Here is a 12,851-nt window from a genome sequence, read left to right on the forward strand (position 1 = left end):
CTATGGGTCCCTATGGGTCAATCTATGGGTCAATCTATGGGTCCCATTGGTCTCTATGGGTCTCTATGGGTCAATCTATGGGTCCCATTGTTCTCTATGGGTCCCTATGGGTCAATCTATGGGTCAATCTATGGGTCCCATTGTTCTCTATGGGTCAATCTATGGGTCAATCTATGGGTCCCATTGTTCTCTATGGGTCCCTATGGGTCAATCTATGGGTCAATCTCTGGGTCCCATTGTTCTCTATGGGTCAATCTATGGGTCAATCTATGGGTCGATCTATGGGTCCCATTGTTCTCTATGGGTCAATCTATGGGTCAATCTATGGGTTTCATTGTTCCCTATGGGTCCCTATGGGTCAATCTATGGGTCAATCTATGGGTCCCATTGTTCTCTATGGGTCAATCTATGGGTCAATCTATGGGTCCCATTGTTCTCTATGGGTCCCTATGGGTCAATCTATGGGTCCCTATGGGTCAATCTATGGGTCCCATTGTTCTCTATGGTCAATCTATGGGTCAATCTATGGGTCAATCTATGGGTCCCATTGTTCTCTATGGGTCCCTATGGGTCAATCTATGGGTCAATCTCTGGGTCCCATTGTTCTCTATGGGTCCCTATGGGTCAATCTATGGGTCCCATTGTTCCCTATGGGTCAATCTATGGGTCAATCTATGGGTCCCATTGTTCCCTATGGGTCAATCTATGGGTCAATTTATGGGTCCCATTGTTCTCTATGGGTCAATCTATGGGTCAATCTATGGGTCCCATTGTTCTCTATGGGTCAATCTATGGGTCAATCTATGGGTCCCATTGTTCTCTATGGGTCCCTATGGGTCAATCTATGGGTCCCATTGTTCTCTATGGGTCCCTATGGGTCAATCTATGGGTCAATCTATGGGTCCCATTGTTCTCTATGGGTCCCTATGGGTCAATCTATGGGTCAATCTATGGGTCCCATTGTTCTCTATGGGTCCCTATGGGTCAATCTATGGGTCCCATTGTTCTCTATGGGTCCCTATGGGTCAATCTATGGGTCAATCTATGGGTCCCATTGTTCTCTATGGGTCCCTATGGGTCAATCTATGGGTCAATCTATGGGTCCCATTGTTCTCTATGGGTCAATCTATGGGTCAATCTATGGGTCCCATTGTTCTCTATGGGTCAATCTATGGGTCAATCTATGGGTCCCATTGTTCTCTATGGGTCCCTATGGGTCAATCTATGGGTCACTCTATGGGTCCCATTGTTCCCTATGGGTCCCTATGGGTCAATCTATGGGTCAATCTATGGGTCCCATTGTTCCCTATGGGTCCCTTTGGGTCAATCTATGGGTCCCATTGTTCTCTATGGGTCTCTATGGGTCAATCTATGGGTCCCATTGTTCTCTATGGGTCCCTATGGGTCAATCTATGGGTCCCTATGGGTCAATCTATGGGTCCCATTGTTCTCTATGGGTCTCTATGGGTCAATCTATGGGTCCCATTGTTCTCTATGGGTCTCTATGGGTCAATCTATGGGCTTGAAGGGGGTGGGGCTTGAAGGGGGCGTGGCCACGCTATGGGGGTCTGTGGGTTAATTAATGGGGTTATAAGGTGATTAATTGGGGTTTATAATTAATTAATGTGGGTTATAAGGTAATTAATGGGGGTTTATAATTAATTAATGGGGTTATAAGGTAATTAAGGGGGTTATAAGGTAATTAATGGGGTTTATAATTAATTAATGGGGTTATAAGGTAATTAAGGGGGTTATAAGGTAATTAATGGGGTTTATAATTAATTAATGGGGGTTAGAATGTAATTAATGGGGTTATAAAGTAATTAATGGGGGTTTATAATTAATTAATGGGGTTATAAGGTAATTAATGGGGTTATAAGGTAATTAATGGGGGTTACAATAGGATTAATGGGGCTATAATGGAATGAATGGGGTTATATGGGGAATTAATGGGGGGAGAAGGGGGCGGGGCCTGGGTGGGCGTGGCCTCTGGGGGGCGTGGTCTCACTCTGGGGGGTCTGTGGGTTAATTAATGGGGGTCAATAATGTAATTAAGGGGGTTTATAATGTAATTAATGGGGGTTATAATGGAATTAATGGGGTTATAAAGTTATGAATGGGGGTTAATGGTGGGAAAAGTGGGCGGGGCTTACGGGGAGGGGGCGTGGCCAGGGGGCCCCATAGGGATGAATGGGCCATAGGGATGAATGGGGAGGCGGGGTTTGCGATGAATGGGCGGGGTCGGGGGGAGTGGGCGGGGCTGGGGGGGGGTGGGCATGGCCACGGGGCCCCATAGGGCTCAATGGGCCATAGGGGTGAATGGAGAGGTGGGGTCAGGGGGGGGTGGGCGGGGTTTGTGATGAAGGGGCGGGGTCTGAGGCTACTGGGCGGGGCTTGGGAAGAGGGGGCGGGGCTGGGGGGTAGTGGGCGTGGCCACGGGGCCCCATAGAGCTCAATGGGCCATAGGGATGAATGGGAAGGTGGGGTTAAGGGGGAGTGGGCGGGGTTTGTGATGAGTGGGCGGGGATTGGGGGAGTGGGCGGGGCTTGGGGGGAGTGGGCGTGGCCAGGGGGTACCCCTAGGGCTCAATGGGCCATAGGGATGAATGGGGAGGCGGGGTTAACAATGAATGGGTGGGGTTTGTGATGAAGGGGCGGGGTCTGGGGGAGTGGGCGTGGCTTTGGGGGCAGGGGGCGTGGCCACGGGGCCCCATAGGGCTCAATGGGCCATAGGGATGAATGGGGAGGTGGGGTGGGGGGGGGTGGGCGGGGTTTGTGATGAATGGGCGGGGTCTGGGGGAGTGGGCGGGACTTGGGGGCGGTGGGCGGGGCTGAGGGCTCGTCCAATCGCAGAGAAGCCCCCCGAGGAGCCCCCGGCCAAGCTATTGGACGATCTGTTCCGCAAGACCAAGGCGGGGCCGTCCATCTATTGGCTGCCGCCGACCGACTCGCAGGTGGGCGGGGCCAGGGGGCGGGGCGACCTATGGGGATCTATGGGGAGATCTATGGGGCGGCCTATGGGGATCTATGGGGTCTATGGGGAGATCTATGGGGCGCTATGGGTCCCATTGACTCCCATTGACTCCCATTGACTTCTATTGATCTCTATGGGTGTCTATGGGTCCCATTGACTCCCATTGACCCCCACTGACTTCTATTGATCTCTATGGGTGTCTATGGGTCCCATTGACTCCCATTGGTCTCTATGGGTCTCTATGGCCCCCATGGGTCCCTATGGGTCAATCTATGGGTCACTCTATGGGTCTCTATGGGTCTCTATGGTCCCCATGGGTCAATCTATGGGTCTCTATGGGTCCCTATGGGTCACTATGGGTCTCTATGGGTCCCTATGGGTCTCTATGGGTCTCTATGGGTCACTCTATGGGTCAATCTATGGGTCTCTATGGGTGTCTATGGGTCTCTATGGGTCTCTATGGTCCCTATGGGTCTCTATGGGTCTCTATGGGTCCCTATAGGTCTCTATGGGTCTCTATGGGTCTCTATGGTCTCTATCGGTCACTCTATGGGTCTCTATGGGTCTCTATGGGTCTCTATGGTCTCTATGGGTCTCTATGGGTCTCTATGGGTCTCTATGGTCCCTATGGGTCTCTCTGGTCTCTATGGTCCCTATGGGTCTCTCTGGTCTCTATGGGTCCCTATGGGTCTCTATGGGTCTCTATGGTCTCTATGGGTCTCTATGGGTCTCTATGGTCTCTATGGGTCCCTATGGGTCTCTATGGTCCCTATGGGTCTCTATGGGTCTCTATGGGTCTCTATGGTCCCTATGGGTCTCTATGGTCTCTATGGTCCCTATGGGTCCCTATGGGTCTCTATGGTCCCTATGGTCCCTATGGGTCTCTAAGGGTCTCTATGGTCTCTATGGGTCCCTATGGGTCTCTATGGGTCCATATGGGTCCCTCTATGGGTCAATCTATGGGTCCCATGCAGTTCATCCAGAAACAGGCCGAACGCGCCGCCCGAGCCCGCGAACGCGAGCGGCGCCGCCGCGAGCAGGAGGAGGCGGAGCTTCGCCAGCGCGGGGGCGGGGCCTCGGCCAACCCCGCCCCCTCCGCCCCCCCCTCCCCTCCTGCGCGACCGGGGCGGGCGGCGCTGACCCCAAAATCCCCCGATTTCACCCCAAAATCCGACTCCCCGCCCCCCACTTACCGCCCCCTGCGATTTTGGGGCGATTCCGTGCGATTTAAACACGATTTTAAGGCGATTTTGTGTTTCCGCTGTGCTGATTGGCTCAGCCGCGCGTCAATCACCCCGTTCGCCCGCCCCCACGCCCCCCCCCCCCCAGCGTTTCGCGCCGGCGCGCCTCGAGGGGCGTGGCCGCGTTCTGACTGGCCAGCGCTCTCGCCTTCCTATTGGCTCCCGCGTCGGAGCGCCGCGTTGTGATTGGTTAACGCGCTCTCCCCTTGGCGCAGCGCCTGGGAGGGGGGGACGCACCGCCCCCCGTGTTCCTATTGGTTTCCGGCTCGCGGCGCCGCGTTCTGATTGGTTAAGGCGCTTGCACCTCAGCTGCAGCGCCGGGGGGCGGGCGCCGCGCCCAACTCGCCTTCCCATTGGCTGAAGCGTCTCGGCGCCGCGCTCTGATTGGCCCGCTCGCCCTCCCCTCAGCGCTCCCGCCGCGGCGGCGCCGCTTTTGCTTCTCTACCCGTTTTAGGGCGAATTTAAGCACTTTCTGGTAAATTAGAGGCGACCGGGGATCATTCTGAGGGGAATTCGTGGCGTTTCGAGCCCCATTCGGCGGCTTTTGGGCCATTTTGCTGCTTTGCAGTGGTTTTAGCGGCTCTTTCCCGCCTCGCAGCGCTGTGATTGGCTGAGCCGCGCGTCACTCAGGCCGTTACCCCGCCCCCCCGCTCCCCTGATGCGCGGGGGGGCGGCAACACGGGCTTCCCGCCCTCCCCGCCTTCCTATTGGCCGCAGTGGCGCGGCGCCGCCTTCCCATTGGCCCGCGCGCTTGTCCCTCACCGCCGCCGCACGGGGGCGGGCCGCGCGGCCCCCCCCTCGCTCCCATTGGCTGCGTGGCCGAGTCGCCGCGCCGCCATTGGCCCGCGCGCCTTTCCCTCAGCACCGCCGCGCCTGGGCGGGAGGCACCGCCCCCCCCTCACTCCCATTGGCCGCAGCGGCGCGGCGCCGCCTTCCCATTGGCCGGCGCGCGTCTCCCTCAGCGCAGCCGCGCGGGGGCGGGCCGCGCCCCCCCCCACTCCCATTGGCCGCCGCGCCGAGTCCCCGCGCTTCTATTGGCCGGCGCGCTTGTCCCTCACCCCCCTGCGCTTTCCTATTGGCTGGCGCCTTCTCCTCACGCCATTTCCAGCATGGCCGAAGCCGCCGCGCTTCTCCGCGCTCTCTCCGAGCAAGTAAGACCCTAAAAACCCCTTAAAACGCACTAAAAGCGGCTAAAGTGGGTTATTTAGGGGATTAATGCCCCGTAGGTGTCGGTTGTGGCGTCGCACGGGCGGGAAACGCTGCGGAGGGTGCGGAGCGGCCGCTTTGCCACACTAAAGGTGGGTTATGGGGCACTCCTGGGTCCCCCGGGGCACTCCTGGGTCCCTCCTGGGTCCCTATTTGGTTCCATTGGGGCACTCCTGGGTCCCTCCCGAACTCCTGGGTCCCGTTGGGTCCCTATTTGGCTCCACAGGTCACTTATGGGGCGCTATGGGGGTCTATGGGGCACTTATGGGGCACTGGGGTCACTTATGGGGCACTGTGGTGTCAATGTGAGTCACTTATGGGTCACTATGGGGTCAATATGGGTCACTGGGGTCACTTATGGGTCTCTATGGGTCACTTATGGGGTCACTTGTGGGGTCACTTGTGGGGTCACTTGTGGGGTCACTTGTGGGGGCACTTATGGGGCACTTGTGGGGTCACTTATGGGGTCACTTATGGGGCACTTGTGGGTCACTTGTGGGTCATTGAGGTCACTTATGGGGCACTTATGGGTCATTGAGGTCACTTATGGGGCACTTATGGGGCACCTATGGGGCACTTATGGGTCATTGGGACACTTATGGGTCTCTATGGGGTCACTGGGGTCACTTATGGGGCACTTATGGGTCATTTGGGTCACTTGTGGGGCACTTATGGGCCATTTGGGGCACCTATGGGGCACTTATGGGTCATTGGGACACTTATGGGGCACTTATGGGTCACTGGGGTCACTTATGGGGCACTGTGGTGTCAATGTGAGTCACTTATGGGTCACTATGGGGTCAATATGGGTCACTGGGGTCACTTATGGGTCACTTGGGGGTCACCATGGGGTCACTTATGGGTCATTGGGGTCACTTATGGGTCTCTATGGGTCACTTATGGGGCACTTATGGGTCATTGAGGTCACTTATGGGTCTCTGTGGGTCACTTATGGGGCACTTATGGGCCATTTGGGGCACCTATGGGGCACTTATGGGTCACTGGGGTCACTTATGGGGCACTGTGGTGTCAATGTGAGTCACTTATGGGTCACTATGGGGTCAATATGGGGCACTGGGGTCACTTGGGGGTCACCATGGGGTCACTTATGGGGCACTGGGGTCACTTATGGGTCACTTGGGGGTCACTATGGGGTCACTTATGGGTCATTGGGGTCACTTATGGGTCTCTATGGGTCACTTATGGGGCACTTATGGGTCATTGAGGTCACTTATGGGTCATTGAGGTCACTTATGGGGCACCTATGGGGCACTTATGGGTCATTGGGACACTTATGGGTCTCTATGGGGTCACTGGGGTCACTTATGGGTCACTTGGGGGTCACTGTGGGGTCACTTATGGGTCATTGGGGTCACTTATGGGTCTCTATGGGGTCACTGGGGTCACTTGTGGGGCACTTATGGGTCATTGGGGTCACTTATGGGTCTCTGTGGGTCACTTATGGGGCACTTGGGGGTCACTATGGGGTCACTTATGGGTCATTGAGGTCACTTATGGGTCTCTATGGGGCACTTATGGGTCACTTGGGGGTCACTATGGGGTCACTATGGGGTCACTTATGGGTCATTGGGGTCACTTATGGGGCACTTATGGGTCTCTGTGGGTCACTTATGGGGCACTTATGGGCCATTTGGGGCACCTATGGGGCACTTATGGGTCATTGGGACACTTATGGGTCTCTATGGGGTCACTGGGGTCACTTGTGGGGCACTTATGGGTCATTGAGGTCACTTATGGGTCTCTATGGGGCACTTATGGGGCACTTATGGGTCATTGAGGTCACTTATGGGGCACTTTTGGGGCACCTATGGGGCACTTATGGGTCATTGGGACACTTATGGGTCTCTATGGGGTCACTGGGGTCACTTGTGGGGCACTTATGGGGCACTGGGGTCACTTATGGGTCACTTGGGGGTCACTGTGGGGTCACTTATGGGTCATTGGGGTCACTTAGGGGTCTCTTTGGGGTCACTGGGGTCACTTGTGGGGCACTTGTGGGGCACTTGGGGGTCACTATGGGGTCACTTATGGGTCATTGGGGTCACTTATGGGTCTCTACGGGTCACTTATGGGGCACTTATGGGTCATTGAGGTCACTTATGGGTCTCTATAGGGCACATATGGGTCACTTGTGGGTCACTTATGGGTCATTGAGGTCACCTATGGGGCACTTATGGGGCACCTATGGGGCACTTATGGGTCATTGGGACACTTATGGGTCTCTACGGGTCACTTATGGGGCACTTATGGGTCATTGAGGTCACTTGTGGGTCACTTGTGGGTCACTTGTGGGTCACTTGTGGGTCATTGAGGTCACTTATGGGTCTCTATGGGGCACTTATGGGTCACTGGGGTCACTTATGGGGCACTTATGGGTCTCTGTGGGTCACTTATGGGGCACTTATGGGCCATTTGGGGCACCTATGGGGCACTTATGGGTCACTGGGGTCACTTATGGGTCACTGTGGTGTCAATGTGAGTCACTTATGGGTCACTATGGGGTCAATATGGGTCACTGGGGTCACTTATGGGTCACTTGGGGGTCACTGTGGGGTCACTTATGGGTCATTGGGGTCACTTATGGGTCTCTATGGGTCACTTATGGGGCACTTATGGGTCATTGAGGTCACTTATGGGTCTCTATGGGTCACTTATGGGGCACTTATGGGTCATTGGGGTCACTTATGGGTCTCTATGGGTCACTTATGGGGCACTTATGGGTCATTGGGGTCACTTATGGGTCTCTATGGGGCACTTATGGGTCATTGAGGTCACTTATGGGGCACTTGTGGGGCACCTATGGGGCACTTATGGGTCATTGAGGTCACTTATGGGTCTCTATGGGGTCACTGGGGTCACTTGGGCACTTATGGGTCATTGAGGTCACCTATGGGGCACCTATGGGGCACTTATGGGTCATTGGGACACTTATGGGTCTCTCTGGGGTCACTGGGGTCACTTGTGGGGCACTTATGGGTCATTGGGGTCACTTATGGGGCACTTATGGGTCATTGAGGTCACTTATGGGTCATTGAGGTCACTTATGGGTCTCTATGGGGCACTTATGGGTCATTGAGGTCACCTATGGGGCACCTATGGGGCACCTATGGGGCACTTATGGGTCATTGGGACACTTATGGGTCTCTATGGGGTCACTGGGGTCACTTGTGGGGCACTTATGGGTCATTGAGGTCACTTATGGGTCTCTATGGGTCTCTATGGGGCACTTGTGGGTCACTTGTGGGTCACTTGTGGGTCACTTGTGGGTCATTGAGGTCACTTATGGGGCACTTATGGGGCACCTATGGGGCACTTATGGGTCATTGGGACACTTATGGGTCTCTATGGGGTCACTGGGGTCACTTGTGGGTCACTTATGGGGCACTGGGGTCACTTATGGGGCACTTATGGGTCTCTATGGGTCACTTATGGGGCACTTATGGGCCATTTGGGGCACCTATGGGGCACTTATGGGTCATTGGGACACTTATGGGGCACTTATGGGTCACTGGGGTCACTTATGGGGCACTGTGGTGTCAATGCGAGTCACTTATGGGTCACTATGGGGTCAATATGGGTCACTGGGGTCACTTATGGGTCACTATGGGGCCAATATGGGGCACTTATGGGTCGCTATGGGGCCACTTGTGGGTCCCGGCCGCCTGGGTCCCTCAGGACCCGCCTGGAGGAGTCGCTGCTGCTGCGCTTGGGGCGGGGCCGGAAGGGGCGTGGCCAGCGGGGCGGAGCCTCCACGAGGGGCGGGACCTCCACACCATCACCCACTTTGGTGACGTCACCGCCCTCCTGGATCCGACCAATCAGGTGAGAGCTCCCCCCCAACCATAGGGGGCGGGGCCTCGTGGGTCACACCCCCCTGACCCCAAGGCCCCTTCTGGCCACGCCCACAGGAAGCTCCGCCCCCCAAGAAGAAGAAGCTCAAGAAGCCCAAGAAGGGGAGGGGTGAGTGGCCCGGACGCCTGGGTCCCTTTTTGGGGCACTCCTGGGTCCCTTTTGGGGCACTCCTGGGTCCCTCATGGGGCACCCGGACGCCTGGGTCCCTTTTGGGGCACTCCTGGGTCCCTTTTGGGGCACTCCTGGGTCCCTTTTGGGGCACTCCTGGGTCCCTTTTGGGGTCACCCGGACGCCTGGGTCCCTTTTTGGGGCACTCCTGGGTCCCTCATGGGGCACCCGGACGCCTGGGTCCCTTTTGGGGCACTCCTGGGTCCCTTATGGGTCACCCGGACGCCTGGGTCCCTTTTTGGGGCACTCCTGGGTCCCTCATGGGGCACCCGGACGCCTGGGTCCCTTTTGGGGCACTCCTGGGTCCCTTTTGGGGCACTCCTGGGTCCCTTAGGGGTCACCCGGACGCCTGGGTCCCTTTTGGGGCACTCCTGGGTCCCTTTTGGGGCACTCCTGGGTCCCTTTTGGGGCACTCCTGGGTCCCTTTTGGGGCACTCCTGGGTCCCTTTTGGGGTCACCCGGACGCCTGGGTCCCTTTTGGGGCACTCCTGGGTCCCTTTTGGGGCACTCCTGGGTCCCTTAGGGGTCACCCGGACGCCTGGGTCCCTTTGGGGCACTCCTGGGTCCCTTGTGGGCGTGGCCGTGACCTCTGACCCCTCCCCCCAGGTTTCCGGCGCCGCCGCCGCTGACGAATTTTGGGCTGAATTCCCCCAAATTTGAGCAAATAAACCACTCGAGTCCTTTAATTATCATTATTATTAATTAATATTAATTATCCCCCCCCCCCCCCAACGGGGGGGCCCCTCCCCCCTCGCTCCCCCGACCAATCCCGAGCCAGCAGGATTTGGGGGGGGTGGGATCGGGCCCCTCCCCCCCCCCCCAATGGTACACACCCCCCCTTATATACACTGGGCCCCGCCCCCTTCATTTGCATGGCCACGCCCCCCAGCACCCCCTGCCCCACGCCAGGGGGTGGGGCCGAGCACCATATATGGGGTGGGAAGGGGGTGGGGCCAATGGGGACCAATGGGGGGCGAGGGGAGACAAAGAGACCCATAGGGACCCATAGATTGACCCATAGATTGACCCATAGATTGACCCATAGATTGACCCATAGATTGACCCATAGGGACCCATAGATTGACCCATAGATTGACTCCCATTGATCCCCATTGATCCCCATTGACCCCATTGACCCCATTGACTTCTATTGATCTCTATGGGTGTCTATGGGTCCCATTGACCCCCATTGACTTCTATTGATCTCTATGGGTGTCTATGGGTCCCATTGACCCCCATTGCCCCCCATTGACTTCTATTGATCTCTATGGGTGTCTATGGGTCCCATTGACCCCATTGACCCCCATTGACTCCCATTGACTTCTATTGATCTCTATGGGTGTCTATGGGTCCCATTGACCCCATTGACTCCCATTGACTTCTATTGATCTCTATGGGTGTCTATGGGTCCCATTGACCCCATTGACTCCCATTGACCCCCATTGACTTCTATTGATCTCTATGGGTGTCTATGGGTCCCATTGACCCCCATTGACTTCTATTGATCTCTATGGTTGTCTATGGGTCCCATTGACCCCATTGACCACCATTGACCCCATTGCCTCTTATTAATCCCATCGCCCCCAATGTCCCCATCGCCCCCACCCCCCCCATGTCCCCCCACCCCCCCCATTGTCCCCACTGTCCCCATCCCCCCCACGTCTCACATCTGCTTGCCGCTGTAGATGAGGCGCTGCTGCTGGGGGGGGATCCCCTCCTTCTCCTCCACCCGCTCCTTGATCCGCTCCACCTGCCCCCCAGAACACCCCCCCCGATCAGTGGGCGGGGACACGGGGGGGCGTGGCCATGGGGGTGTGGCCACGGGGGGGGGGGGCATTGGGGGGGATGGGGACAATGGGGGCAATGGGACCCATAGACACCCATAGAGATCAATAGAAGTCAATGGGGGTCAATGGGACCCATAGACACCCATAGAGATCAATAGAAGTCAATGGGGGTCAATGGGGGTCAATGAGACCCATAGACACCCATAGAGATCAATAGAAGTCAATGGGGGTCAATGAGACCCATAGATACCCATAGAGATCAATAGAAGTCAATGGGGGTCAATGGGACCCATAGATACCCATAGAGATCAATAGAAGTCAATGGGGGTCAATGGGACCCATAGATACCCATAGAGATCAATAGAAGTCAATGGGAGTCAATGGGAATTAATGGGACCCATAGACACCCATAGAGATCAATAGAAGTCAATGGGGTCAATGGGAATTAATGGGACCCATAGACACCCATAGAGATCAATAGAAGTCAATGGGGGTCAATGGGAGTCAATGGGACCCATAGACACCCAGAGATCAACAGAAGTCAATGGGGTCAATGGGAATTAATGGGGATCAATGGGAGTCAATGGGGGTGTGGCCATGGGGTGGGGGGTGTGGCCATGGGGTGGGGGGTGTGGCCATGGGGGGGTGTGGCCATGGGGGGGTGTGGCCATGGGAGAGGGGGAGGGGGTGTGTGGACATGGGGGGTGTGGCCACGGGGGGGTGTGGACATTGAGTGGTGGGTGTGGCCATGGGGTGGGGGTGTGGCCATAGGGGGTGGGGGGTGTGGCCATGGGGGGGTGTGGACAGGGGGGGGTGTGGACAGGGGGTTGGGGGGTGTGGCCATGGGGGTGGGGGATGTGGCCATGGGGGGGTGTGGCCATGGGGGGGGTGTGGTCATGGGGGGGTGTGGCCACTGGAGTGGGGGTGTGTGGCCACGGGGGGGGTGTGGCCCGAGGGTGGGGGTGTGGCCATGGTGTGGGGGTGTGGCTATGGGGGTGTGGCCATGGGGGGGTGGGGGGCTGTGGCCAGAGGGGGGGGTGTGGCCAGGGGGGTGGGTGTGGCCACGGGGTGGGGGTGTGGCCACGGGGGGGTTATGGGGGGTGGGGGGTGTGGCCGCTATGGTGGGGCGTGTGGCCAAGGGAGGGTGGGTGTGGTCATGGGGGGCGTGGCCAAAGGGCCCCGAGGGGCGGGGCTTCCGTACCTTGTCGGTGGGTTCGATGTCGATCTCGATCTCTTTGCCCGTCAGGGTCTGGGGGGGCAAGGGGGGAAATGGGTCAATGGGATGAACTGGGATGAACTGGGATGAACTGGGAAACATTAAAGGGGCAACTGGGATGAACTGGGATGAACTGGAATGAACTGGGAGACATTGAGGGGTCACTGGGATGAAGTGGGGGGATCTATGGGGCACTGGGGGAACTGGGATGAACTGGGGGGGCACTGGGAGGAACTGGGGGGGGTCACTGGGGGGGGTCACTGGGATGAACTGGGGGGGCACTGGGATGAACTGGGGGGCACTGGGAGGAACTGGGAGGAACTGGGATGAACTGGGGGGGCACTGGGATGAACTGGGAGGAACTGGGGGGGTCACTGGGATGAACTG

At 57.2% G+C, this 12,851-nt stretch overlaps 2 protein-coding genes across 2 annotated transcripts; one reads left to right on the forward strand and one right to left on the reverse strand.

Annotated features, from left to right (window-relative positions):
• Positions 1 to 5,323: 5,323 nt before the first annotated feature.
• Positions 5,324 to 10,135, forward strand: LOC309452310 (uncharacterized protein; the record flags this gene model as incomplete). Its single annotated transcript, XM_082076950.1, has 5 exons — positions 5,324 to 5,365; positions 5,441 to 5,512; positions 9,117 to 9,263; positions 9,350 to 9,401; positions 10,068 to 10,135. 5 exons carry the CDS (start codon positions 5,324 to 5,326, stop codon positions 10,088 to 10,090), a joined length of 336 nt encoding a protein of 111 aa, XP_081933076.1. The 3' UTR covers positions 10,091 to 10,135.
• A 982-nt stretch (positions 10,136 to 11,117) lies between these two features.
• Positions 11,118 to 12,555, reverse strand: LOC309452309 (ubiquitin-like protein NEDD8; the record flags this gene model as incomplete). The annotated part of the gene is made up of 2 exons (XM_082076949.1): positions 11,118 to 11,211; positions 12,450 to 12,555. Coding segments are annotated over 2 exons (193 nt in total), but the record flags the coding sequence as incomplete, so codon positions are not given.
• Between the last annotated feature and the right edge of the window lie 296 nt (positions 12,556 to 12,851).

The sequence above is a fragment of the Streptopelia decaocto genome (genome assembly GCF_964273445.1).
Source record: "Streptopelia decaocto genome assembly, contig: HAP1_SCAFFOLD_235, whole genome shotgun sequence".
Classification (NCBI taxonomy): Eukaryota; Metazoa; Chordata; class Aves; order Columbiformes; family Columbidae; genus Streptopelia; species Streptopelia decaocto.